At 39.2% G+C, this 26,136-nt stretch overlaps 1 protein-coding gene across 3 annotated transcripts; it reads right to left on the minus strand.

Annotated features, from left to right (window-relative positions):
- Nucleotides 1-55: 55 nt before the first annotated feature.
- On the minus strand, nucleotides 56-26,136 carry LOC106051153 (aspartyl aminopeptidase-like). Of its 3 annotated transcripts, none has more exons than XM_056045718.1 (16): nucleotides 26,010-26,136; nucleotides 24,239-24,284; nucleotides 17,048-17,126; nucleotides 16,206-16,294; nucleotides 15,152-15,265; nucleotides 13,119-13,250; nucleotides 5,933-6,057; nucleotides 5,626-5,722; nucleotides 5,294-5,401; nucleotides 3,588-3,665; nucleotides 3,023-3,103; nucleotides 2,751-2,911; nucleotides 2,125-2,164; nucleotides 1,917-2,018; nucleotides 866-1,033; nucleotides 56-752 (listed from the first exon to the last, which is right to left on the minus strand). In XM_056045718.1, exons 2-16 carry the CDS (start codon nucleotides 24,239-24,241, stop codon nucleotides 705-707), a joined length of 1,425 nt encoding a protein of 474 aa, XP_055901693.1. In that variant the 5' UTR covers nucleotides 24,242-24,284; nucleotides 26,010-26,136; the 3' UTR covers nucleotides 56-704. The 3 variants fall into 3 exon arrangements, with proteins under 3 accessions (XP_055901693.1, XP_055901696.1, XP_055901694.1); XM_056045721.1 differs by having other exon boundaries at nucleotides 24,239-24,403; nucleotides 26,010-26,132; XM_056045719.1 differs by lacking the exon at nucleotides 26,010-26,136 and adding an exon at nucleotides 24,733-24,804.

The raw sequence follows: 26,136 nt of genomic DNA on the forward strand, positions 1-26,136 counted from the left end.
ACTGTCTGGCAACTAATTTACTCAACAAAACACCAATGAAAGATTTAAAAACATATTTAAGAAAAAATACTTTAATGTGACCGATTGTAACAAATACAATATATATATAACACTCATTAAGTCACATCTATCAAACAACAGGTGCGTCAAACTGGAGTTAAAGTAATAACATAGCTATCAAACATATTTTATTTCTATAGAAATGAGAAAAAGTGAGAGCTAAAGATCTACAAATAAACTATGTTTATAAAACAAATTTGTTTACTAAGAAAAACTGTGTAATTATATTTAGACTTTTCAAATATTTTGGTTAGAAACTCAGTTTTTGTATTTGTTTCTTTTTCTTTACAAGCAATGATAGAAAGATGTAAACAATCTGCTGAAGAATTGAAAAGACTGTCATAAGCAGCATTTCTCTTTGATCTATAAGTAAAAGCTGGAGATGAAAGCTAATGGTTAAAACATTGATAACAAAACATAAGTAAACTTCTGCGTATCATTGAAATCATATTTTAATATCAAACTGGTGATCTTCTACTGCTAGATTTAAATAAAAACAATATGACAACAATTAAAATGATCATGGTATGTTTAAGACAAAAGAAAAAAATTGTTCTTTACAAAATTAAAAGATAGTCAAGTCGATTCTTGTCAGTTTTATTGTGTTCAATCTGATCTGTATTGATTTGTTTTGACCCGAAACTTTAAAACTTGAGAGATGCTTGGACTTCTGGGTAATAGTTAAAAAATCCCTGAAAAATGTATGAAACATTAGTGATATATACAAAACAATTAAGACTAATGAGGTAAAAAAAAAAAGACATTTTTAAATGATACAAAAATTAAATGAGATAAAGTAAAGTACCTCAAAAAGTTTAACAGCATAGGTCAGGTCTGTTGTTGACCCAGTTTCTCTAATGGAGTGCATTGCAAACTGAGGAGCACCTACATCAATAGTTTGCATACCAAGTCTGGCTGACATAATAGGTCCAATAGTTGATCCACAAAGTGAATCATTGCGAACCATAAAATCCTATATTGAAATAGTAAGATTAGAATGTTTTAAAAACATAATGTCTAAACAATTTTGTATTAAAAACAGTATAAATTTGTTTCTTTAAAGACAAAATGAAATAATTTCTAAAGGGTCAAAAAATTAATTGGATATAAAGGTCAAAATTAATTGAATGTCACAGATGTATAATGATTTCAATTTAATGCATAGACATAATATTAGTAGAGCTTCCTGCCAAAATTTGATTCAACATGTTTATTAATTTTAAACATAAACTCATAGGTGGCTTTCTATGGGTATGCTATTTGGGTTAAAGTTGTGTGATTGCAGTAACTTTGTAGTTCAAAGCTTCTGATATTCCTGAAGAAAATATCAAAACCTGTCATTTTACATGCAGTGCTTACAAATCTACAGCCCCATTTTTTCCCCCAATTGCATTCAAAAAATCTGTGCAGTAAATATACTAAAAATATACTGAAATCAGATTTTCAGTTGTGCTTTTAGTTTTTGAGATCTGAACATGAAAAATAGACAGACATACCACAAACACAAAAAAAAAAAAAAAAAAAAGCTTTTTCCTCTTTCAAGTAACATTAAAAACCTTAACATTTTTATTTTTTCTAACTTTAGCCAAAAATTGTGCAGGACTATTGTAATATTCAAAACTTTTTTCTGTCATTTTAGCTGTTGTGATTTTATTTTTAATTTTATCACAGCACCTTGAGCCTACATCATGCTTGTTAACAGCACTCTATTAATTAAATTGTTATTATTATTAATTTTACGGACTGTTTGAAGAATAACATTTGTACATTTGAAGAGTATGTTTGCTAACTTTGTACATCAGAATAATAAAAAACATATAATCAGCTAGAACAGCTGATACATCAATGGTACAAACCTGCAAAGGCACATCAGATTTGCTGGCTATCTGTCTTAAAATGGCAGCAGTGATTCCAGTAGTGGCATATCTTTGATTGGAGTTGAACTTGATGACAATACCCTGGAATAAAGTAGAGTCATCTTTGAATTAGAATTACATTTTTATGATGCAGATACAATATTTACCAAGAGCAAATCAGGAAAAATAAAGTCAAGTACAAACTGACCTTATGGAATTCTGGCTGGTGGTTGGCTTCATGTTTCTCCCTAAAAATAAATAATAGTTTAACTGATATTTATTACCAAATTTAAAATCAATTCACACACAGTCTCAGAAAGCATTTAAGAAGAAAGTTAGAACTTGTATAGTTAGTAGAACTGCCTGAAATGTAAATGTGTTGGGAGCAGTCAACAAAACGTTATAGTTAGTAGAACTGCCTGAAATGTAAATGTGTTGGGAGCAGTCAACAAAACTTTATAGTTAGTAGAACTGCCTGAAATGTAAATGTGTTGGGAGCAGTCAAAAAACTTTATAGTTAGTAGAACTGCCTGAAATGTAAATGTGTTGGGAGCAGTGAAGCCAGCTTTTGCTGTACATAGTGACCTTTTAAAGATTTTGTGCTTTCATTATCTAAATGATTTTGTCACTCCCAAAGATGTCTTCAAAGTTTTGTTGTTTTTCTTTACCCACTAAGCAAGGCTTTTGTTTCCTTTATTTCTTATGGGAGAGTTAGATCTATGCATTCTGACTGAAGTTATCTTATACCCGTTAACTGCAATAGAATAGTAAAGATGCATAAAAAATTTAAAAATCAGTTTGTTTATCAAAATATTTTATCTAGAAATGACTTACGCATAATTGGGATGGCATGCATGAGCCTGGTCAGCACTGACCATCAAAGACTTGGCTATGCACTCATCAAACGCTGTTAGATTTTCACGATCTGTACTGATACGTCTCATTACATTTTCCTGGAACATGGACTCTGCACCCTGAGCACTCTGGGACCCAACCTGTTGATGTGATCAGGATAAAGAGTTAATCCTTTACCACGAATGTCCTCAAAAATAATTGGTGAATAACAAAGTTATTAAGGAAATGTAAAAATAAAAAATCCTTTTCACCTCTTCATTGTCAAATAAACTTATCATTCTTATGTTAGAATCTTTTTCCAGTGTTCCATCTTGAATAGATGCAAGTAAACCCTGTTCAATGTCGATTGGGGATGAACATTAAATAAAGGTTAGGAATAAAATTTCAATTTTGCATAATTATATAGATCTATTTTATTCCTATTACTGTTTAATAATTATGGACATTCCTAAAAAAAAAATGAGATCTTTAAGAAACAAGAAAGGCAACAAAAAAAAACCAACACATTTCATAAAATAATTAGTTGGTAACCATACTACAGTATCAGTGAGTATATTTATAGCAAAAAAAAAAAATAAAAAAATTGGAAGATAAAACAAGCATCCAACCAAGAAAAAAAAAAAAAAATTTGAAATGAGAAAAAAAAAACCCAACTCTTTCTATTTAGCCAATAGGGTGGAGCTGCTTGTATTTGATTTAATCCCTCCCTCTTTCTAGTTTTCAGTTGAAAAAAAAAAGTCTATTGAGTTGGGTCAGAATTGGATTGGAGCTCAACTCAAATGTTTCTGCTCTACTTCACTGCACCAATGGAAATACCTTATAAGCAGCATAAGTGTTCAACAAGTTGTCCAACCTTGGAGAAAACATAAACTCATCATAAGCACCTCCTATGGTCTGTGTACAAGAAAAAAAAATGAAAAAAATTTTGTTTTGTTAAATAATGTGATTATTATTTTTAATGCAGTTAAGTAAGTAAGTAAGTTAAATTTCACACAAATTATTAGCAGACCAAATAAAGTAAAAGAAAAGTAAATAAAACTAAAAAAAATTTATTTTTTTTTCATGTTCTTAAAACTACTAAAAGACTATTGTAACAAGAAGGAGAAACCTAAAGGTATAAATCCAAAACTTCATTCTTGTTTGTGAATACAAATGATAACTTTTCTGATATGAAATAAAAATAATTTCTAAAACTTATTCTAGTTTAGCAAGCTCCTATTTCAAATTACGTTTAAATTTAGAATAGCTTTGTGTTGTTTTGCCAGCACCACTATTCAAACTCATCTTAGACATGCTCTGTATAATAAGATTTGAATGCAATGCACTGTAGAACACTCCAAGAAATCTTTCACAAGGATGAAGAAAAGTGATTTTAATAGCTTGGCTACCTATCAAGTGGGCTCAAATTTTAATCCCGACTCAAGCTGAGTTGTGTTTGCAGAGCACATAAAGGCAGCATGGAAAACATCTCCCAGATACTCCCCCCCCCTCCCCCAAAAAGATTGGACCCTAGCACACTGAGCATGCTATTAATATGAAAGTTGGGCTGTACAAAAGCAATTTTGAAAATATTAAAATTATTTTAAGTCTAATTTATAGCTGCATGCAAATGTTTATACAAGTGATGATAAACATGCCAAATCAAAAGACTAGTTGTGAAGAAGTCATTTATATTCAAATTGCTGAAAATGCCTGCGTATGCATGCAAACATTACAATACACACAAACAACTTTGTATCTTTATCTTTGTCTTTTATGATGCTCATCATCTGTCCTTTGACTTTCATCACAGGGCTGCTATGACAGTTCATCTATCCCTTGACTTTCATCACAGGGCTGCTGTGACAGTTCATCTGTTCTTGACTTTCATCACAGGGCTGCTGTGACAGTTAATCTGTCCCTTGACTTTCATCACAGGGCTGCTGTGACAGTTGACATAGTCAAATCCCTTCATTTTTCACAGTCAGCAGCTGTACTTAGTAGACAATCAAGAGAGAGGCCAATCAATTCTTATACATTGTCCAGATTGGAAAAAGGCTATCTGTTTATGGTTAGGCTAGGAGTAAATCCTTCCAGAGTTTCCATCATATGTTCCAGAACTATGTCAAAAAGAACTGCAGATAGAATGTATCCTTGTCGCACTCCTATGGATGTCCAAAAAACTTTTTCCAATTTGGTTGTTAAGAAGTACTGAGATACTTGCATTTTATTATAGGGCACAGGGCTTTGCTACATCAATAATGTTTTTATCATCACTTGCCACATGCCAAACCTAGTCAAAAGTCTTTTTGAAGTCTATGAAGTTGTGTACCAGTCTCTTTTGGCGCTGAAGGCTTTTTTTTCATTTATGATGCTGGGACAACTTAAGTCTAGAAAATATTATGTGCCCTGCCAAAATGTGAAAATTACTTAAACTTAATTGTAATATATTGTAGTTGTGCTATATTTAACTAGAACTTAATTATAATTATCCCTTTAAGTAAAAAGATATAATATATAAATAAATAAAGTAGGAATCTTACAGCAGGCTGTGTATCAGCAAGGCACAAATCAAAATCTAGCATCTGTTCTGGCTCAATCTTTAGTTCTTGGCACAAAAGTTTTACCAAAGTTGGTGAGTGCTTGGAAGACTGAAGAGTAAAATCTACAATAAATGTGTGGTAGTTCCAATCTAAGCACTACAATCAACAGACTTTTGCAATTTAAATTAGCAGTTATAAAATAGATCAGTGCATATAAATTAAAACATAAATGCCGAATTTACCGGCATATAAATAATATTTTAAAGCAAGCTAAATAATAAATACATCCCTTGATGGAATGCAAACACTATATCTGGGTCTAGTAAACCAACCTGACTGGCAGGTCCCGAAGCACAAGATGAAGGCTTGTCTCCTGAAGATTTATCTCCCTCTAGTTCAGCCTGTACACAAGTTGCCAGGATTGGACATCTAAATAACAACATCTTCTTATTCATTAATCAAAAAGAAGAGTAAGACTGTTGTATAAATGTACATTTTCTTTGCATTACTGTAATATTTCGTTACATGTAATGCAATATTGCAATACAAATTTCCTCTGAGATAATGAAAATATTAGTATTATAAGAATAACCCCTAAAGATTACAGGCACATAAAAATTCTAAAGTATAAATACTCACAAATGATTTTCTTTGTTTGGTCCAAAGCTGTCATTAATGTCGCGTTGAAGATGAATAGCCAGATGAGGAATGCGTAAAATTGGTCTTTGGATGTGAACCAGATGGTGACTGATGCTATCAACATTCTAAAACAAGGCCAGATGAATAACTCTTAAAGTAAAGTAAAACTTTTAAAAATAAATAAATTCTTATAATTTAAAACTCAGGACAAAAATTAAGAAAACAACACTTCCCACATGAAATTTTAATAATGAAAGAATTATCAGTCATATTCAAAGTGATTCTTCATAAACACGAAGTAGCAACATTTAATTAATAGAATTCACTCTTTGGGTCAAATGAACTTATGTACGCTTCTGTAGTTCTTTATGCGCGGCGTTCCAGTACCACCTCATCGTGGTCGCCACGTGAACACTCCGCTCTCCTGGGGTGGCCAAGGGTACTGCTTGCTTGCCACTGATGAATGAGCAGCGGGCAAGTGTAAAAGGAACTCAAAGGGGTTATGTCCAGCCCCCCCCCCCATCTGTGGGGCCCGGGGCAACGGTTAGTAAGAGACTCACGGGTTCTCCGAAAAGCGGACAGCGCTGGACACCAACTCGAGGGTTGGTCGGGTTCTCCTGGGACTCGGCTGATTCGCGGGTCTCTCTTTGGGCAAAGACTGGAATGACTGGCACGGCCTTAGCAGGCTGCGTCGGGCGGACCGGTTTGCGTCCACGAGCTAGGATCTATCTAGCCTGTTCCCTGGCGTGCTAGTGGAGGAATCCGCCGCGACCAATGGCAACTCTGACACTGGGAATGTCGAGTAACGTGCGCCGCCCCACTCCTGCCTTGCAGGAAACTTATATGCCAAACTGATTGCTTGGGCAGGTTTCTGCCTTGCCCTTAGTGGCGACACAAGTATAGGCCATGCACGCTGCTGCATTAGAGCAGTAACTAAGGCCGCCAACGGTCTTAACCATACAAACATGATTGGCAGAGACACAGTAAAACGCGGGCACAAGCAGACCCGAGCAGGCTCCGTGCACCGGGTAGTGGGCATCAGGCCTGGACACAAAAAGTCAGCTACTAGTCGCCCCGTGACCTCGATGAGGGGGAATTTGTCAGGTCATGAAAAGTTAGCTAAAATTCTCCACCTAAGTCCTCTTCTCAATGAACACTGCATTCGTACCTCCTTCGGAGGTCCGATTCGAACAAGGTTGATGGAAGTCTGCCACAACCTCCTGCCGACCTAGATACACGGCAGGCAAATATGACTGGAAGCGAAATAGTGACGGGAGCCTCCGGCCCCCAAACAACCCAAACTGACACTAGTGGGACCCAACCCACTCCAGGGACTAAGCCCATAAACACTAGGTCCCTCCTGATCTTACAAATTAACATCTGTGGGGTAATCCCCAAGGTGTTAGAGCTCTCAAAACTCCTCCACGAGAGGGCAATAGACGTGGCTTTATTACAAGAGACATTAACTGGCAAACACAATGCCAGTATTACCGGTTATACTGCATTTAAGTGCAAATGCACAGACTGCCAGGGGGCTTATTACTTATGTACGCAACAATCTGGTTGCTACACAAGTCCCCGGTCCATGAGTGCATGGGCGTACCGACGCCATCACCCTTGAAGTACATAAACTCGGGCGTAAACTCACGGTAACTAATCTGTACAACCCCCCCCAAGCACGAAATTAGTCTCGAATATGACTGTACTAATATCAATACTCACAACATCATCGCAGGAGACTTTAACGCTAAGTCTCAGCAGTGGGGCTATGATTCAACCGACTCGTCGGGACATAAAATTCATGAACTTCTAAATAATTATAATTTGTTCTGTCTGCAAAATAAACATACTCCCCCAACTCTATACCATACCGGAAATGGCAGCCAATCTAGACCAGACCTTACTCTAATCACAGCTAATTTAGAATCCCATACTCAGTTTCAAGTCTTAGACGACATTGGAAGTGACCATAGACCCATACTAGTCACAATTGCCCTCTCAGAGGCCAGTGGTGTAACCCCAAAAGCCCAGCGTAGGTGGAGTTACACCAAGGCGAACTGGCCAGCCTACGAGGCAGCAGTCAACACTGCCCTTATGAATATTGCAGTGAAGGATAGGGACCTTGACATCATATATGGCGAAATAACAGCAGATATGTTGGGTGCGGCTAAGAGGTTTGTCCCGCGGACTTATCCTGCGTAAGGCAGAAACGCGTGTGGTCTCAGGAATTGAATAAGCTGGTCCTGAGACGTATGCGAGCCCGGAGGCTTGCTGAACGGAAGGGTACCCCTGAAATCCGGCGGGAGTACAATCGGCTCTGTAGAGCCACGAGTGAACTGGCCCGCCTGCGCGGGATGGATCTTCGGGACTCCTCGAAAGCCTGGCGTCTTCTGCGAAACCTAGAGGCCAAAGACACAGTGCGAACGGCTGCCCCTCTATTGTCACCCGGTCTCTACGGTAACCAAAATGGCCGGCTTGTTGAATCGACGTTTTGCTAAAATCAGCAAGCCCGAAAAGAAGTCTGCCATGTCCAAGGCCCTCAACAAAGAACATAAGAGGCTCGAGAGTGAGCCAGATGAGCCGGAAAGCCAAGCAACGTGCAACGCGCCCTTCTGTTGTGCTGAGCTGGACAGAGCGATAGCTAAGTGCAAAAACCGAAAAGCTCCGGGGCCAGAAAAGGTTACCCCTGAGATGGTAAAACACCTTGGGGGCATTGCGAGAGATAAACTCCTGGAGTTTATGAATCGAACCTGGGCAGAGTCCAGACTGCCCGGGGCCTGGAAGAGTGCTGTCATTGTGCCAGTCCTTAAGAAGGGAAAAGACGCGACTAACGTGGAGGCCTACAGACCCATTTCACTAACCTCAGCCCTTGGCAAAGTTGCTGAGCGAATGGTTAACGAGCGGCTAGTTTGGTCCTTTGAGAGTGCCGGTATCCTGGCGCCAGAACAGGCCGGCTTTAGGGCAGGCTTGAGCCCAATCGACCAGGTCACAACATTCGCACAGGAGGTGGCCAACGGGTTCCAGAGGTCCGAGAGCACATACGCAGTGTTCATAGACCTAAAACAGGCTTACGACCATGTGTGGAAGCAAGGCCTCTATCTTAAGCTAAGAGCTATGGGTGTGCGGGGCAAGATATACAATTGGATACAATCCTTTCTGTCTGGGAGGAGCACACGTACAAAATACCAGCACTCCCTTAGCAAGCCAAAACAACAACCCAATGGCCTGCCTCAGGGCTCCGCCCTGTCCTGTACACTTTTCATAGCTTTTCTTAATGATTTGCCCAGCTCGTTAAGGTCCAAAAAACTGCTATATGCTGACGATATTGTCCTCTGGTCAACCGGGAAGAAAGCCGACCAAATTCAGGCGGCACTTCAAGCCACTCCATACCATCTCCTTGTATTGTGACAAATGGCAGATTCAGATAAACGTTGCCAAAACAACCTGGTCCCTGTTCAGCCTAGGGATCGACATTCTTAAGGCTCCATTCGAGCTTCAACTCAGTGGGCTGCGACTCCAGCGTGAAAATACGCCAAAATATCTAGGGGTGACCCTGGATAGAAAACTGTCAATGCTCCAGCACGTCCAGGATGTTGAACGAAAAGCCTCGGAGAAGTTAGCGTTACTAAGAAAGCTGGCCAGCACAAAGTGGGGTGCCAAAGCTGACATGCTACGCACATTGTACTTAGGGGCAGTCAGATCACTAATTGAATACAGCTATACAGTTCAAGTATACGCTAGTAAAACTGCCCTCGAATCACTCAACCGGGTACAAGCACAGGCTCTACGGTTCATTTGTGGCACCTTTAGGACAAGCCCAACAAACGCTGCTGAAATCTTAACTAACGTGGCACCCTTACATCTTAGGAAGGAGAGGGCAGTACTTACGGCCTACGAGCGCTACAAAAGGGGCGACTCTAGGCTACCCAACTCAATCTTAGTGCGACAGTGGAGAGAGAGGAATCGCATCAAAATGCGATCATTCCTCCATATTGCGGCCAATTTGTCTAATTCAGCTGGGCTCTCCACTGATAGAATCCCTATTAGGAGAATTAGTACTTGCCCTCTGTGGAGGAGATTGCCGCCCCCACAAATAAACCTGTCCCTGTTAGGGCAAGAGGGAGCCACCAAGAGGCGATTAACACCTGCCATTCTTCAAAATTTGGCATCCATAACCATAAAATCCTACCCATCAGATGCCATTTTCTGGGTCGGTAATGAGGGACCCCGACATATAGGGGTATGGGGCTCTTATCGTCTACCCCGACCGGACTGAACCAGAAAGGCTCTCTGGTCCATGCGGCGTAGCCGCATGTTCCATGGATGCCGAACTCACAGGGATAACTAGGGCGTTCAAGGCCATTAGGGCCCGAATGCTCCAACGCGAGACTAGCGCCACTACGGTGGTGTTGGTCACTGAATCTTGCTCCAGTCTCCAAGCTATGGGTGGCGGCAGAGGAGGGTCGCCCATAATAGAAGAGGCAATCGGCACCGCAGATAACATCCGCCGAGCTATTGGAGCTGTCGTTTTTATGCAGTGGGCGCCTTCACATTGCGGCGTGAGGGGCAATGAAACGGCAGACGTCCTCACAAGGGAGGGTGCTATGGCAGCCACACACCTCGAAGCACCAAGCACGTACTTACAAGCAACGGCACAAATCCGAGCACTCATTCATGAGAAGTGGTTAAAGTCCTGGGAGGAATCCGACAGAGCACGTGGTGTCTGGCAGCGCATGCGTCACCCAGATCGCGACGATCCATGGTGACGACTGAGGAGGTCAGAGCAGTCAATAGTTGCGCAGTGCAGGACGAAACATTGTCCTATTGGGGCATACTTTGCCCGGTTCCGCACTAACTTTGACTCCCGATGCCGTCACTGTGGAGAGAGCGTCGAAACAGTGTCGCATGTCTTGTACGAGTGTCCCCAGCTCCGCGAGCTAAGGGGGGACTTGCCTGCGCAGTCACTCGACTTGTATGGTAGCTATGAGGCACTACGCCGGATGGCTAAGTTTCTTGCCAGAGCACTGCGGGAGGACTAGTCCTTCCTGCTCTGATTTTTCAATAGGAGTTCATCTCAGGTAGTTCTTTATGTCAGCTTGCTTTATGAAGATTTGACTCCACATGAAATATTTTCTAAGAAAAACATTTTTATTAAGTTTATCTATAAAAAAGTTAATCAGATATAAAATTATACAATATCTAATGAGTATCCACACAAGTCTTGAATTTGTAAATTTTCAAGCCATCAGAATACATGTACTTGATCAATCTTATATGTTAGTACAAAGAAAATGACAAGTTAAGGCCAATTTTAAAGCTTTTAAATAATGAAATAAGCTACGATTTTATAACTACATGGTTAATGGGGAGGTAAGATGTCCCTAACAAGAGATTTGGGGGAAGGAAGATTTTAAAGTTAACTTGTTTTAACTGTTTACATTCAAAGTTTCTAAGTTATAACAAGGAGGTTGGTAAGCATGAATCCATCATTGTCTGAAAGGCAACAGAGACTAAATTAAATATGAAAATAGTTCAATATCAAATTGACTAACAGAAGAAAAGTCAGAATGAGGTTGTTCGGATTCCCCCCAAGTCATGTGGTTGTTGTGTTTACATTACGCACCGTGCTTAGTTTCTAGTGTGAATCTGAAGCGTTTTAAGTCAATATTTAGTTTCAATTTACTCATAGAAGGTACCGAAGCGTTGGCCTATAATCTGCTATACTGAGATCTAGATTTCTTGATCTACAATGACTACACTTACAGTTCTTAGCATTCGTGTAACCAATCCTAGAAAAAAAAGTAACACTTTCATCCCCCCTTCCTCTCTGCCCAAAAGTAAACAAGCTTGAACTTGAGTAGAACACTAAAAGTTGGACAGCAGACCAGTGTGTATTGAATTGGTCAGATAGCTCTAGGCCTAGTCTAGTGTGTAGTCGCTATGTCGACTAGTTGCAATAAATGATGAAAAGACTGCAATGTATTTTTCATTGTGCGTAATAGGCTTGAGTTGTTTAGCAAACAAATGACACATCTGATAGTCAAGGATAAATCTAGATCTACTCTTACAGTTACACAAGCCAAATGTGTCTTATCCCGCCCTTTCAATGTTGGTTTCTAAGTAATAAAATGGATCTAGATCTATTTCATCTACGCATTTTTGAAACTTTAATGTAACATTTTGTATATTATAATATAGTATCAGTGAATGTGTGTGTGTATGTGTGTGTGTTTGTTTGTGTAGTTTACACCACCAAGGCTTTTTTTTTTAAATCTTGCAAGAACGTTTGTAAAAACATCTTCTTCTGTATGTGAATGTATCATCGGCAATGTGTTGATGCTTGTCATGGACTATAAAGGAAATATCACTGATCCTTTAAACCCATCCTTAAACAGTTCTTGGACTTTTATGAAAACATTCGTATAGTTATTTGAAAGTTCAGGAAGTTCGTTGATGTACTCTGTATATTTTAAAATGTTTGTGAATGTAAAATATCTTGTCAAAATAGGGAGCAACAGCAATGGAAATATAGGAAGACAAGGCCATTCTCCTCTTTGGTTAAAGTAGATCAGAAATCCTGAACAACCTCATTGCACGTAGAACTTTTTTGTAAAAGGAGTAAAAGGGTTGATGTCAAGAAAACTATGTGTGTGTCAATGATGCATCCTAAAGCTGGTCATTCCAATCCAAAGCAAAAGTCTATGTCAGAGAACATAAAGGTACTCAGAATGCAAAAAAAAAAAAGGTTCCAGAGATAAAGAGAGAAAAGAAGAGAGATAGAGTACACATGTATCCAGGGATGGCATTAAAAAATGGGCTGTTCCAATTTCAAGCAAAAGTCTATGTCCTAAAACATAACAATGCACAGGATGAAAAAAATAAAATAAAAAGGAGGTTCATGAGAAATAAAAAAAAGGAGAAAGAGAGAAAGAAAAAGAGAGGGGACATTCCAATTCAGTGTAACAGATACTACAAATTACAAGCTAAAACATATGTTGAAATTTTGAAATGGGACCTGTGTATTCAAAGTTAAAAAAAAGGAAAGGATGTTAAAACCAAAATAAACAATATATGGAAACAAGTCAATCAGCGGAGCTGGTGTGTAATGCTTGTCATTTCATATTTGTATACCTGGATTTTATAAAATCTTATCTAATAATTTTAATGAACATAAATGGTATCATACCTTATCCTTGACCAGTACCCTACCAGCCACGGTCAAGTCTCTGTCAAACCAAGTATTCCAGATACCACCACCATAACACTCTACACCAACCTGACAGAAACCTTGCTTCACTTTATTGGAGACAGGTTTCACCTGGGAAAATAGTTGGTTCCAAAAAAAAGTATAAACCAAAAAGGTTGTACTTCAATAATATAAAATGTTAGCAGCAATAACAGAATATGATGACACTTTTATTTGAGTAATGTTTCAATAAGTTTGTTGTATCAAAAATAAATATTCTACCATCAATAAATTACAGCATCTTAAGGAATGACAAGTGATCACTGTCACAGATATGTGTGTGTGTGAGAAAAGTTAATTATTTTGTAAGGTGTTTCCATGGCTCACCAACAGACTTGAAAAAGACAGACAAAGGGTAGGAATAGTGTGACACTTAGATTTATACCTTGTAGGGCGACTCGATACCCGTAGGATGGGACAGACACGGACGATTTAGTAGCGTTAGTTTAGGCGTGGGTTAGGGTCTCAGCCTATATAGAGTAGAGTTTTGGGGCAGTCGGGACACAGCGCCATGTAGTGTTAGCAGGGGCGTGTGTCGTGTGCTAAGCGTTTTCTGGTGAACGACACATACAGACATTGGGAGCAAGTCGCAGAGGCTGGCTCGCGATTTTGGCTCCAATAGATGTAAGTTGTTTGCCAGAGACATGTAGGAACTAATTCTTAGGGACCAGGGTAAGAAGAAATATTTTTATTAGTTATATATCTAGCTTTAGATGTTAGTTGATTATGATTAAATAGAATGGCGCTTTAGCTAGCTGTTAGCGATATTTTGATTATTTGTCTATTTAGAGTGACAGTCTTAGTGAGTCTTAGTGGCAGTCTTAGTGACAGTCTGACATTCTGGGTAGCAGTCTTGAGCATGTGGCAGTCTAGCGTAGAGACACAGAATAGATGTTAGCGACAGTGGCGTAGTCAGCAAGACAATGAACGACATGCAGTGATTGACATCTGATGACATGGACAGCGGTACTGAACTCTGATGCAGTCTGCGGCGCTGGGTCCAGTGCATGGAGGATGGAGTAGCCGTGGTGGTCTGATTGGCATGGGTGATTAATTACTGTATTGTTGATTATGTCTTTATTGTTTATTATGTTAACAGATATCATAGTTTTATTAGTACATAGTATTGAAGCCACTTGTCTTATGTTATTAATTTTATGTTATTCATAATATATGTTTGTAGTTATCAATTCATTTCATCAATCTATCATTACATTTATTACATTATTTTAAAGTGGCCATCGATGCCTATTTAGAATATTAAATATTAGTTTTAATTAGAGAGTTTGACTTTATTATGAGTATTCATTATGTGGTCATTGATGTTGTGACATTGTTGTCATTAGTTTAGTTTATATACATTCAAAGTAATTACACGCACCAAGAGCGAGAATCATCGTAGACAACTTGTCATCAAGAGCCAATGGAATAATACTGGTACATGTATATATTAAAGTGAGGTAAAATGAAGTAGTAATGAGAGGGCTGATATGCAGGGTCTTGACAATCACCATGCTTATTTGAGTTTTTCTTTAATAAATTCATGAAGTCAATTTGTTATTCTCTATGCAAAGTGATTTGGTTTTTACAAGAAAAAAAAAGCAAAAAAAAAACAACTTCAGTCTAAATGACATATACTTGTGTGTAAGCAGCTAAAAGTTGAATTTAAAAAAAAAATGACATATGTTCATAATAAAAATGTTTACAAACATTTTTTTTAATTTAATATTTCTCTAAAAAAAAAAGGAATTTAAGTTTCAAAATGATGTAATTTTTAAGAATTAAAGTAACAAATAACATGAAATAATCTTATTGAGTAAATAAATTAAACTAGTAAATTTAACTACTAAAACATTTTCATTCCTAATGAAGCCAACATATTTTTAAAGCTTTTAAAATTTAAAGAAAATTAATTAGCTTTCTCAATACGCTAAGAAAAAACAAAAGCAAAAAGCTTAAAATAAGAACCTCACCTTCAGACATGGACTGTCTGTATGGGCACCCACAATACTGAAACCATTTCCAGGTTTGTACTGACCTCCGACAGCAAAGGCTATGATAGTTGACTGATTTTTTGTCACAAAGCACTGAAAAAAACATTAGACTATAAATAATGATCTAAAAAATAACTTTTGAGTTTAAAGGTCATAATGGAAGATAAGTTTAATATAGGGATAACAATTTCTCAGGTTATTAATGGAAGAGACTAGTGTGAATTTATGTCCTTAGTACTAAAACAGTAGAGTTGGCATGTTTTTGTTGATTAAGATTCATTGAGATCTACGGTTTCAGAGTTAATTTCTTAGCTTGGGTCTATTTGGCTCCTTAGGGGTTACTTAAATACTCAATTACAAATTAGTCACAAATAAGAACAATTAATACTCAAAATACTTCAACTCTAACTCCATCTCTCAATGAAAACCAAAAACTCTTTAATATCAAAATAAAGCACACAATTATATCACTCTCAAGAAATAATACAAACACCAGTCCAGGAAGCGACTATCCAACCTTCCTGGACCAGGAACAAGACCTCACTAACTAACACACTCTCTCGCACATTCAACGAAGACTAAATCATTCAGTTCATAACATGTGCAACACTATTCACATTCCTAACCTGGGAGTACTAAAACAAGGGGATATCACTATCATACCAAAATATCAAAGTAACATTCATCTTGCCATACCTTACCCTGACATATGGTAGTATATTATCAAACCCCTCATCTTCTTTACATTTATCCAACACTCATAATCTATACTGCCAGAGGCTGCAAGATTTAGATGAGGGTTTTATGTGGTAATTAAAAAAAGTGAAAAGCTGATATCTGACATACATTAAAAAGATGTGACCTTAAAAAATAACTTTGAACTTTTTTTCAAACATTTATAGTTTTAGGCTCAATCAGTGGACAAACAAAACAACAAACACTTCTAAATCTGGAGAAAGTTGAGACCTTTTTTGGCCCTCCAGGTTTTGCTGTACAAGTTTTTTTAATATAAAAGAAAGATTTTAGCATTTACTTTATCCAATGGTGCAATCTTCCAGTTTTCAGACTCTCGTAATTCTTTAAACCCATTGGACACAAGACCTTTTCTGACTTCATCAACAGCTGATATAACAGTGACCAAAAAAAAAAAAGAAAATATTAAAAGTTAAATTTAAAAAAATGTATATTACAGTATCTATTGAATATAAACCAGATTTTTTTTTATTTACAAGGGTCCAAAATTCAGGTGTGCTTACATTTTGACTGCAGCTTAAATTTGCTACCTTAAACCAAATTTTATCATGTACTTAAGGACACTCCTTTTCACTTTACCACATATAGATGATAACAAACGTAACATAGGTTTAAGGTCCTTTGAAAATATAACAAATATAAACAAAGGCAAACAAATCTAAAGGACTTTTCAAAAAGTAGGATTTAAGGTTTTTCTAAAATTTAGTGAAGCATTAAGTCTGCCTGAAATCAGAAGCCAATTCCAAACTTTTGGTCAATGTACAGAAAGGGTCTTGATGCATAGGTTTTGGTGAGGAAAGTGGGACACAACTCTGAAAGAAGTCGATGGAGAACAGGAATCTTTGATTAATTCTTTAAGTAACTAGGACATTTCATCATTATAGCTGTATTGATGATTAAATGTAGCAACCATGTGAGCAATTCTTGCACTCACGACTAATGAAGTGTACACAGGAGTGCAACTACAGCATATAAAACAATAAAAACAACATACCTAAACAAACACAACCATAGGAAACAACAAAAATGGAACTAACACCGCTTAACAAATACAACAACGGGAAACAATTATCTAAGGCTCTTTATATGTTTAGACTAATATATCTGAATTGAGCTACTAACCATGGTATGGAGAAGGTGACTTGTTGATGAATGAAAGAAAATCTTTTGCAGTACTCAACACTTTATCCTTGGACACCGCCTGATTAAACATAAAAAAAAAATCATTTCTTAAAGGCAATGTGCTGTTACTAAACAAAAGGAGACCTATAAAGTATATAAGAAGAAAGTTTATTGAAACTATCATGTATTAAAAAATAGATTAATTACTTACATTAACAAAAAACTTAACTATTATTAAATCTATACATTTTTTAGTCATTTCAATTATTATTACATTTTGTATAGTTATACATTTTATTATTCTATTCATGTCTAATAAATTATGGATAACTGCCTGGTCATGGGGTATGTGCGATAGACTGTTGTTGAGTTATTTTGATGATCCCGGGCTCATACCCTGCCCGCTGCCGTCCCCAGTATTCTTGCAGGAGTTTGGGACTGGGAAGTAGATTATCAGCTCAGAACAACCGAAAACATTTTACATTTTCAATTAAAAAGAAAAATGATTTATAATGCCCTTTGTTTATCCATCATTGAAACTGACAAGAGTGCTTGTACTCTTAAGGATCTCACAACTATTTGTTTACAACAAATGTTGCAATTATAATTGTTTTACCAGAGAACAGGATGTTATTGTGCAAACCCTTCTTCATCCTTAAGAAATTGTTACGAATCTCACTATCCAGGCTCTCTGCAAACTGCACCATACACCACCAACTTAAAGAACTTGACAAGTCAGGGCTCCAAAATAACGTAAAGGTTTAATGTCCATAAATAACAGCCAATACTGTACAATTGGCAGCACGTAGAACAGTACAAATAGCTCTGCGATAACAAATATCTCTCCGATAACACCGTTCCGCCGTATCAAGTCTTGCACTGGTCTCTCTCTGTCTCGCCTCGGACTTGTACTGAGCCGTTGTAACAAACTGTAGATCGGGAAGTTGTGACTGACTCGTCTCTGATACCTTCACTCTTTATATAGGGTCCCTACTGGCCTTCTAGAACCGGACAGAATGTCGCTCGACCATTCTGGGTGTCAGATGACTACAACCCTTGTGACGCTCCTGAGCTCTGTTCACGGCGTCGATCCTTCCCGAACCATCATGTTGATACTCGTCTCGGACGATCGTCGTAACTCGTCACGGTTGAACGCTCGTCTAGCGCTGGCCTGGGGCGATTTGCGTCGGCTGACTACACACACACCACTACCCCCATCTGTGCCTCCACCAGGTTTATAACACTGCCCCCTCCTTAGATCTGTCCGTCCCGGGCAGATCCAGCTTCACCATAGTACTTGTTGAGTCTGTCGATGTGGACGACCTTCAGTTTAAACCTTGGGCTCTTCTGTATTCGATACACGACATCGTTGATTCTTTTTATCACGCGGTAGGGTCCTTCCCAGTCTGTTTGAAGCTTTGGGGACTTGCCTTTTCGTCTTTGTGGATTGTAAAGTTACACCAGATCATTCTCCTGAAACCCAGCGGCATTGGCCCGTTTGTCGTACCTTGTCTTCATCTGGTCACTGTTGATCTTGATGTTTCTGTGGGCTAGAGCGTGAGTTTTCTCCATCCGTTTTCGGAGATGTGCGACATAGTCTGTTGAAGAGGCTGGCACATCTCCCGGAATCCCGAATAGCAAGTCACACGGTAGTTGCAGCTCTCGGCCGAATAACATCTTTGCTGGAGTGTAACCGGTGGTGCTGTGAATTGAATTTCTAAATGCCATAAGGAACATTGGGATATAGGTGTCCCAGTCCTCTTGACGTTCATCCACGACTTTCGACAGATGCTGTTCCAGTGTTCGGTTAAATCGTTCCACCATTCCGTCTGACTGAGGGTGTAGAGGGGTTGTGCGTGTCTTTTCGATGCCCAGTACCTGGCACGTCTCTTGAAAGATCTTGGATTCGAAGTTTCGGCCTTGGTCGGAGTGTAACTCCCTGGGAGCACCGAATCGGCTAATCCAATTCTTCACAAGTGTTTCCGCTATGGTGGTGGCCTCTTGGTTTGGTATCGCATACGCTTCAGGCCACTTAGTAAAATAGTCGATCACCACTAGAACGTACTTGTTTCCTCTCTGGGACTCAGGGAATGGTCCGGCTACATCGATCGCTATTCTTTCGAAGGGATTACCGACGTTGTATTGCTGCATACGTCCCCTCGTTCTCCTGTGCGGGCCCTTTGCTGCTGAACATGCGTCGCATCTTCGGCACCATTCTTCTACATCATCCCGGTAGCCGAACCAGTAAAACCGCTGGCGTACTTTTTCAAAGGTCTTGTTGACACCTAAATGTGACCCACTGGAATTATTATGGATTTCTTGCAGCACCTCAGCAACTCTCACTTTAGGCAACAGCAGCTGTAAGCGATTGCATGTCCCATCTGCCGCTTCTACATCATCCCGGTAGCCGAACCAGTAAAACCGCTGGCGTACTTTTTCAAAGGTCTTGTTGACACCTAAATGTGACCCACTGGAATTATTATGGATTTCTTGCAGCACCTCAGCAACTCTCACTTTAGGCAACAGCAGCTGTAAGCGATTGCATGTCCCATCTGCCGTTTCCCAGACCCTCTTGAGAACTCCATTGTCGATTGTCAGTGAGTCCCATTGCGCCCAATATGCCTTGGTAGCAGCTCCTTTATCAGAAAGGTGATGCCATTCTGGTCTTTGTCCGTCTTCCTTCATAAGCAGAATGGGAGCCAGGTCTTCATCTTTAAACTGGTCTTCTCGGATTCTTTCGTCGGACCATGACCAGGAAGCTTGTACCCCAAGATGTCGACAGTCAATGATAACTTCCTTTTCTTTAACCTTGCTGCAGTGTTTACATTCCATTCTGCAAGGTCGTCGAGACAGCGCGTCAGCATTCTGGTGAGTTTGTCCTTTTCGGTGCTGTGTCTCGAAGTCATAGGTTTGCAAACATTCAATCCACCTGGCGACTTGTCCTTCGGGACTTTTAAATGACAACAGCCATTGTAGAGCAGCGTGATCTATCCTAAGGATAAATTTTTGCCCATATAAGTATTTGTGGAAATGTTGTATGGCATCCACAACTGCCAGTAGCTCACGTCTTGTAACACAGTAGTTTCTCTCGGCTTTGGACAAGCTCCGACTAAAGTAAGCTATAACCCTCTCAGTTCCATCTACCTTTTGGGATAAGACAGCGCCTATTCCGGTATTGCTCGCATCGGTGTCAAGTATGAACGTCTCGCCTGGTATCGGGTAGACCAGAATGGGTGATGAAACAAGAGCCTTTTTAAGTCTCTCAAAGGCCTCATGACATTCCGTTGTCCAAATAAACGGCCGCTTCGGTTCTGTCAATTGATGAAGGGCACTACAGAGGCTAGAGAAATTAGGCACAAAACGTCTGTAATACGTGCAGAGTCCAAGAAAGCTTCTTAACTCCTGGATATTAGCGGGTATCGGCCATCCATTTACGGCTTCAACTTTATCCGGGTCTGTGCTGACTCCCTCCTTTGACACGATGTGCCCAAGGTACTTGACGTTTCTTCTGAACAAGGAGCACTTCTTTGGATTCAATTTCATTCCAGCGTTTCTAATTCGTTCAAACACTTCCTTCAGGTTTGCAATATGTTCCTCGAAGGTTCTGCCTATGACGATAATGTCATCTAAGTAAACAAGACACGTCGTCCAGTTAAGTCCTCTTAGCACATGCTCCATTAGTCTTTCAAAGGTGGCTGGGGCGTTGCAGAGGCCAAAAGGCATCACGGTAAATTGCTAGAGACCATTACAAGCAGAGAAGGCTGTTTTATCTCTGTCCTCGGGGTGTAGTCCCACTTGCCAGTAACCGCTCTTCAGGTCAAGGTGGAAAAGATCTGTGACCCAGCCAGTGTGTCCAATGTGTCGTCAATCCTAGGAAGCGGATAGCTGTCCTTGTGTGTGGCGTCATTTAATAATCTATAGTCGACACAAAATCGAGTGGATCCATCTTTCTTCTTTACCAAGACGATGGGTGAACACCATGGACTGTTGGATGGTTCAACAACCCCCTGCTGCCTCATTCGTTCTATCATGTCCATAGCTTCTTGGTGTTTTGCTACCGGCAGGCGACGTGGTTGTTGTCGGATGGGCCTAGTGTTTCCTGTGTCTATTCGATGCTGGATCAGGTTTGTTCGCCCAAAGTCCATTTCATCAGATGGCAATATGTCAGAGAACTCTCTGAGGAATCGTTCTGCTTTGGTGTACTGTTCTTTTGACAATATCGTTTTGACTTCTGCTAGAAGTTTAGTAACCTGTGGTTCGCTGGGCTTGAGTGTTCCGTCAGGATTTTCACTGCTGCAGTTTCTTATCATCTCTAAAGCATGACAACCAGCGATGATGCTACCTTCCCGTAAATGTTTCTCCACTGTGCCGAGGTTCACAATTCTTACGGGTACCTTTTGGTCTTTCCCAATCGTGACTAGCGTCTTTCCTACTGCTATCCCGTTGTAGTTGGTGTCTAAGCTTTCCACCAGCGCTGTTCTTGTCGTGGGATAGTCATCCTCGATTTTTCCCCAAATGATCATTTCCGACTTAGCAGGCAATGTTGTATTTTCTACCAACTTAACCCTTCTGACTCGGCCATCTTCTTCATTCTCGTCGCCAAGCAAGGGTACTTCGAGGTCCCCACATTGTAAAGTGCCTCCGCCGATATTCAAGGAAAAGCCATATTTCATCATGAAGTCGAGCCCTATTATGCAGTCATCTGTGACGTCAGCAATCAGGAATTCGTGTTTGAATGACTGATTCCCGATCTCGACTGTTATGTCGATCAGGCCTTTTATGGGCAATAGTTCTCCGCTGGCTGTTTTCAATGAGTAGGCTCTAACTGGCGTTTTCTTGCTATTGTCCACTTTATCCGTCCGGATGACTGATCGTGAGGCACCAGTATCTAGGAGGAAGTGATAGTTTTGACATCCAATTTTTCCGATGACTTTCAGACTCTTACTCTGCCCTAGCACGGCGACCGGGATGATGGTTGCAGGGGCTCTCATTCTCTGTGTCGCCGGGTTCCGCCCCTTGAAGCCGGCGCGTACTAGTTTCCCTGGTAGCCCCGGGAACTTGGTCGTGCATACCTTTCTGGTCTGTGATGGGTTCCGGTTTGTGGAAATCTTCTAGTGCAGCTTCTTTGTATATGACCGAGTTCACCACAATTCCAGCATCGTACAGGAACCCTAGGTTGATTTTCTGGTATCTGGTTTGTTCGTCGTTCATCTAGTGCCTCTGTCACCCTTCTCACAAGTTGTGCGAATTCTTCCTCTTTGACTTCTAACCTTCGGCCTTGATGAGTGCTCCCTGATGCGTCTTTGGCGGCTACGAGGGCTTCACTGGCCTTACGTTTACCACTAACTCTGGTGGCTTTCTTTAACTCGGGGTCTCGAAGCGCATCAATGAAGGCGTCTGTAATAATGACTTCCAGAAAATCTTGTGCGGCGGTTGGGTAGGCTAGATGTGCGAGGCGTTCGATGTCTGTCTCTAGCTCCTGTAGTGTTTCATCGGGGCGCTGTTGTCTGGTCTTCAGTTGCACTCGATAAACTTCTTGCAGATGTTCATCCCCGTATCGGAGTTCCATAGCCTGTACCAGAGCGGCGAAGTCTTGCTGGTTCGGTAAGGACTGAAGCATATCGGAGGCCTTTCCTCTTAGAGATAACACAAGGGCAGTTGCTTTCTCCTCCTCGCTGTTCCATTTGTTAACTTTAGCCGCTGCGTCAATTTGCTTCTTGTACACTGACCAGGACACGGAACCATCATATACGGGGGGCTTCATTTTTCCGGAGCTTTCATGCACAAATGACGTCATACATGTTTCCGGTGCATTAGTGTTCTTACAGTGAACTTGCATTTTCATTTCTTCGATTGCCTTCTCCACTGCGTCGACCCTCTGATTCATCTGTTCGTCAATGCTGGTGATTCTCTCCTCCACAGCATGTAAGCGTTGGTTCATAGCCAATAACTCGGTTTTGATTCCCGAGGCCATGACATCTATCTTGGCATCTACCTTGGTGTCCATGGCATCTATCTTGGAATTGGTGTTTCCTAGCATGGTATCCATGGCATCTATCTTGGAATTGGTGTTTCCTAGCATAGAGCTCAAGAGCTCCTCTATATCTGGTTCGACTTTAAAAAGATACGTGTCCGGATCTGCTTCATCCTCCACCAGGTCCTCCCGAAGGCGTGCTTGTAATGTTTCCTTATTTCCACTTGTCTTCAGCCCTCGATCACGTAGCTCTCGCTTCAGTTCATTCACAAGGAGTTGGTCTAGCGTTTTCATAGCAGCCATGAAGAAAAGGATCCCACTTCTGACACCAGTGTTACGAATCTCACTATCCAGGCTCTCTGCAAACTGCACCATACACCACCAACTTAAAGAACTTGACAAGTCAGGGCTCCAAAATAACGTAAAGGTTTAATGTCCATAAATAACAGCCAATACTGTACAATTGGCAGCACATAGAACAGTACAAATAGCTCTGCGATAACAAATATCTCTCCGATAACACAGTTCCGCCATATCAAGTCTTGCACTGGTCTCTCTCTGTCTCGCCTCGGACTTGTACTGAGCCGTTGTAACGAACTGTAGATCGGGAAGTTGTGACTGACTCGTCTCTGATACCTTCGCTCTTTATATAGGGTCCCTACTGGCCTTCTAGAACCGGACAGAATGTCGCTCAACCATTCTGGGTGTCAGATGACTACAACCCTCGTGACGCTCCTGAGCTCTGTTCACGGCGTCGATCCTTCCCGAACCATCATGTTGATACTCGTCTCGGACGATCGTTGTAACTCGTCACGGTTGAACGCTCGTCTAGCGCTGGCCTGGGGCGATTTGTGTCGGCTGACTACACACACACCACTAGCCCCATCTGTGCCTCCACCAGGTTTATAACAATATGTTGAACAAAACCAATCACTAGTGGAAAAGTGAAAAGTGTCAAAATGAAACTTTTGCCCTTTTGTCAATAATATATACTGGTTTCTATGGTTTTTATTACTAGATCTAGTAAAAGTGATCACAGCTTTCTATGTTCAGAATCATATTCTGCATTATCTCAAAACTTGTCAAAAGAGATTGTGTCAGTTTGCTTGGGAATATTAATCAGAACAAAAGTAAGACAATTATTTAATATCATTAATTGCAGTAAAAAAAAAATATATATATTAAAGAATAAACCTTAAAAAAAAAAAAAAACTTACCATTTTAAATCCTTAATTTTGTCTTTATTTTAAGTCTATGCTTCACCTAGATTATTTTTAAGGGGAAAAGAACATGAAATTACAGAAAAAAAAATGTAGATTCTATAAATTGTTTTCTTGTTTCTAATACAATCTCAGCTTCTGATCAATAACTGCTAATCCAGTCTGAAATTCACAATAAAATTTTCAAGTTTCAAATTCCAAGTAAAATTAAAAAATAAGGCAGCATTAACTTTTAACTCTAATATATTATATGAATATGATATCTGACGCAAAGAAAGCATATTATATATATATTATAATTACAAAGGACCTTGTAAGTATTCAAGATATAATTATTGAAATTCATGATAAAAACAGCTCTTAAGTGTTTACTAATCCAACAATGATTAAAATTTCAAGTAAGTCTAATTATAAATTGTGGAGTCAAGAGTCTACACTTAAATTTTCAAAGAACACAAAACTTTAGGCTTATCTATGGTGACAGTACTTACTGTAGTCCAAGTCTGATAATTAACACTGATAACTATACCCACAGCCACTTACTGCACTGATAAGGTCTATGTCTATAAATAGATTACTAGAACTAGTGATAACAGTGAAATATTAATAGATTAAATCTAAAACTCTAAATAGATTATCTCTAGATCTAGTTATTAGAATTAGAAGACAATCTCAAATAATGTCTACAGTGTAGGTCTATGATTCTATGACTATATGTGACCACTATGTCCACTGGCTATTTTTAAGTCTGATGGCTCATTAGCTCAAAGAGACTATTTGAAGTTGTGGAGCGTGGGAAAGGTGGCAATGGATGTTCTTGCGTTGGAGTAAAAGAAAAATGACTTCATAATGAAAATTAAAGATTAAATTAAAACATATTTTAGATATATTTTCTTTGATCTGATCGAGCCTTCCATCAGCCCGATCGAGCCTTCCATCAGCCCGATCGAGCTTAGTAACTAGGGGAGAAAACCGATTGAGGGAAAGTACGCTTGGCGCTACCCACCCTACACCTCTTTGACCTCATATTTAATTTTATTTAAGCCTAGTGATAAATTAAATCAGATCTAGTTTTATAGACAAAAGGACGATGAATTCAGAGATACCATCAGTATCAGCTTTTTCATAGGTCAGACCATTACGGCGCTATAAAAATTCAAATGTGTAAATTGCTGCTAGCGGGTTTAATTCAATGTCTATATATATATTTTAATACTACATTTATTATTAAAAATGTAGACTAGTTGACTAGTCTAGTCACTAGATCTAAACTAGACTACTCTAGACCCAGTAAGTTTGAGTATCAATTTATCTAGCTATATTAGTATATTGCCTAGATCTATATATGTAGTCAATATAGATCTAGACCTAGACTAGCTGCTAGGCAGCTAGTCTTACTCTTTTTTTTCTAACCTAAGCCAAAAGTTTGGCAAAAGTTACAGGATTCTAATCTAGAATATTTATATTAATTATTATCAATATAATAATAATATATTATATAGATTATTATAGACTAATAGTAATAGAGTCTATATAAAAGAAAAAATTAATATTATAAAATACTAAATAGTGAGTCTAGGTCTAGTGACTCTAGTCTAAAAAGACTAAAGACTTAGTAAAGATCTAGTCTAGATCTAGTGAAGTAGTCTAGTCCTAGTGCCTAGTACTCTTCAATGTCTCTTGGAGTCTTGGTCTTGAGTTTGATATACATCTAGATCTAGCTAAGACTCTAATACAAATTAGATCTTCATAAATCTCTAGATCTTACTTTAGAAAGATAATGAGTAGGTCTAGATCTAGATTATAGATATAGAATCTACTATTATACTAATTATAGTATGATATAGATCTAGATTATAATAGTTAATAGATCTAGATCTATATCTAGTAAGAAT

This window comes from Biomphalaria glabrata, chromosome 11 (assembly GCF_947242115.1).
Source record: "Biomphalaria glabrata chromosome 11, xgBioGlab47.1, whole genome shotgun sequence".
NCBI classification, from domain to species: domain Eukaryota; kingdom Metazoa; phylum Mollusca; class Gastropoda; family Planorbidae; genus Biomphalaria; species Biomphalaria glabrata.

Coding starts and splice junctions, on each gene's coding strand:
- LOC106051153 (XM_056045718.1), bottom strand. Junction 13,251..15,151: donor CAGACAGTCCATGTCTGAAG/GTGAGGTTCTTA, acceptor CTATTTTCCCAG/GTGAAACCTGTCTCCAATAA. Junction 6,058..13,118: donor GGGTACTGGTCAAGGATAAG/GTATGATACCAT, acceptor GCCTTGTTTTAG/AATGTTGATAGCATCAGTCA.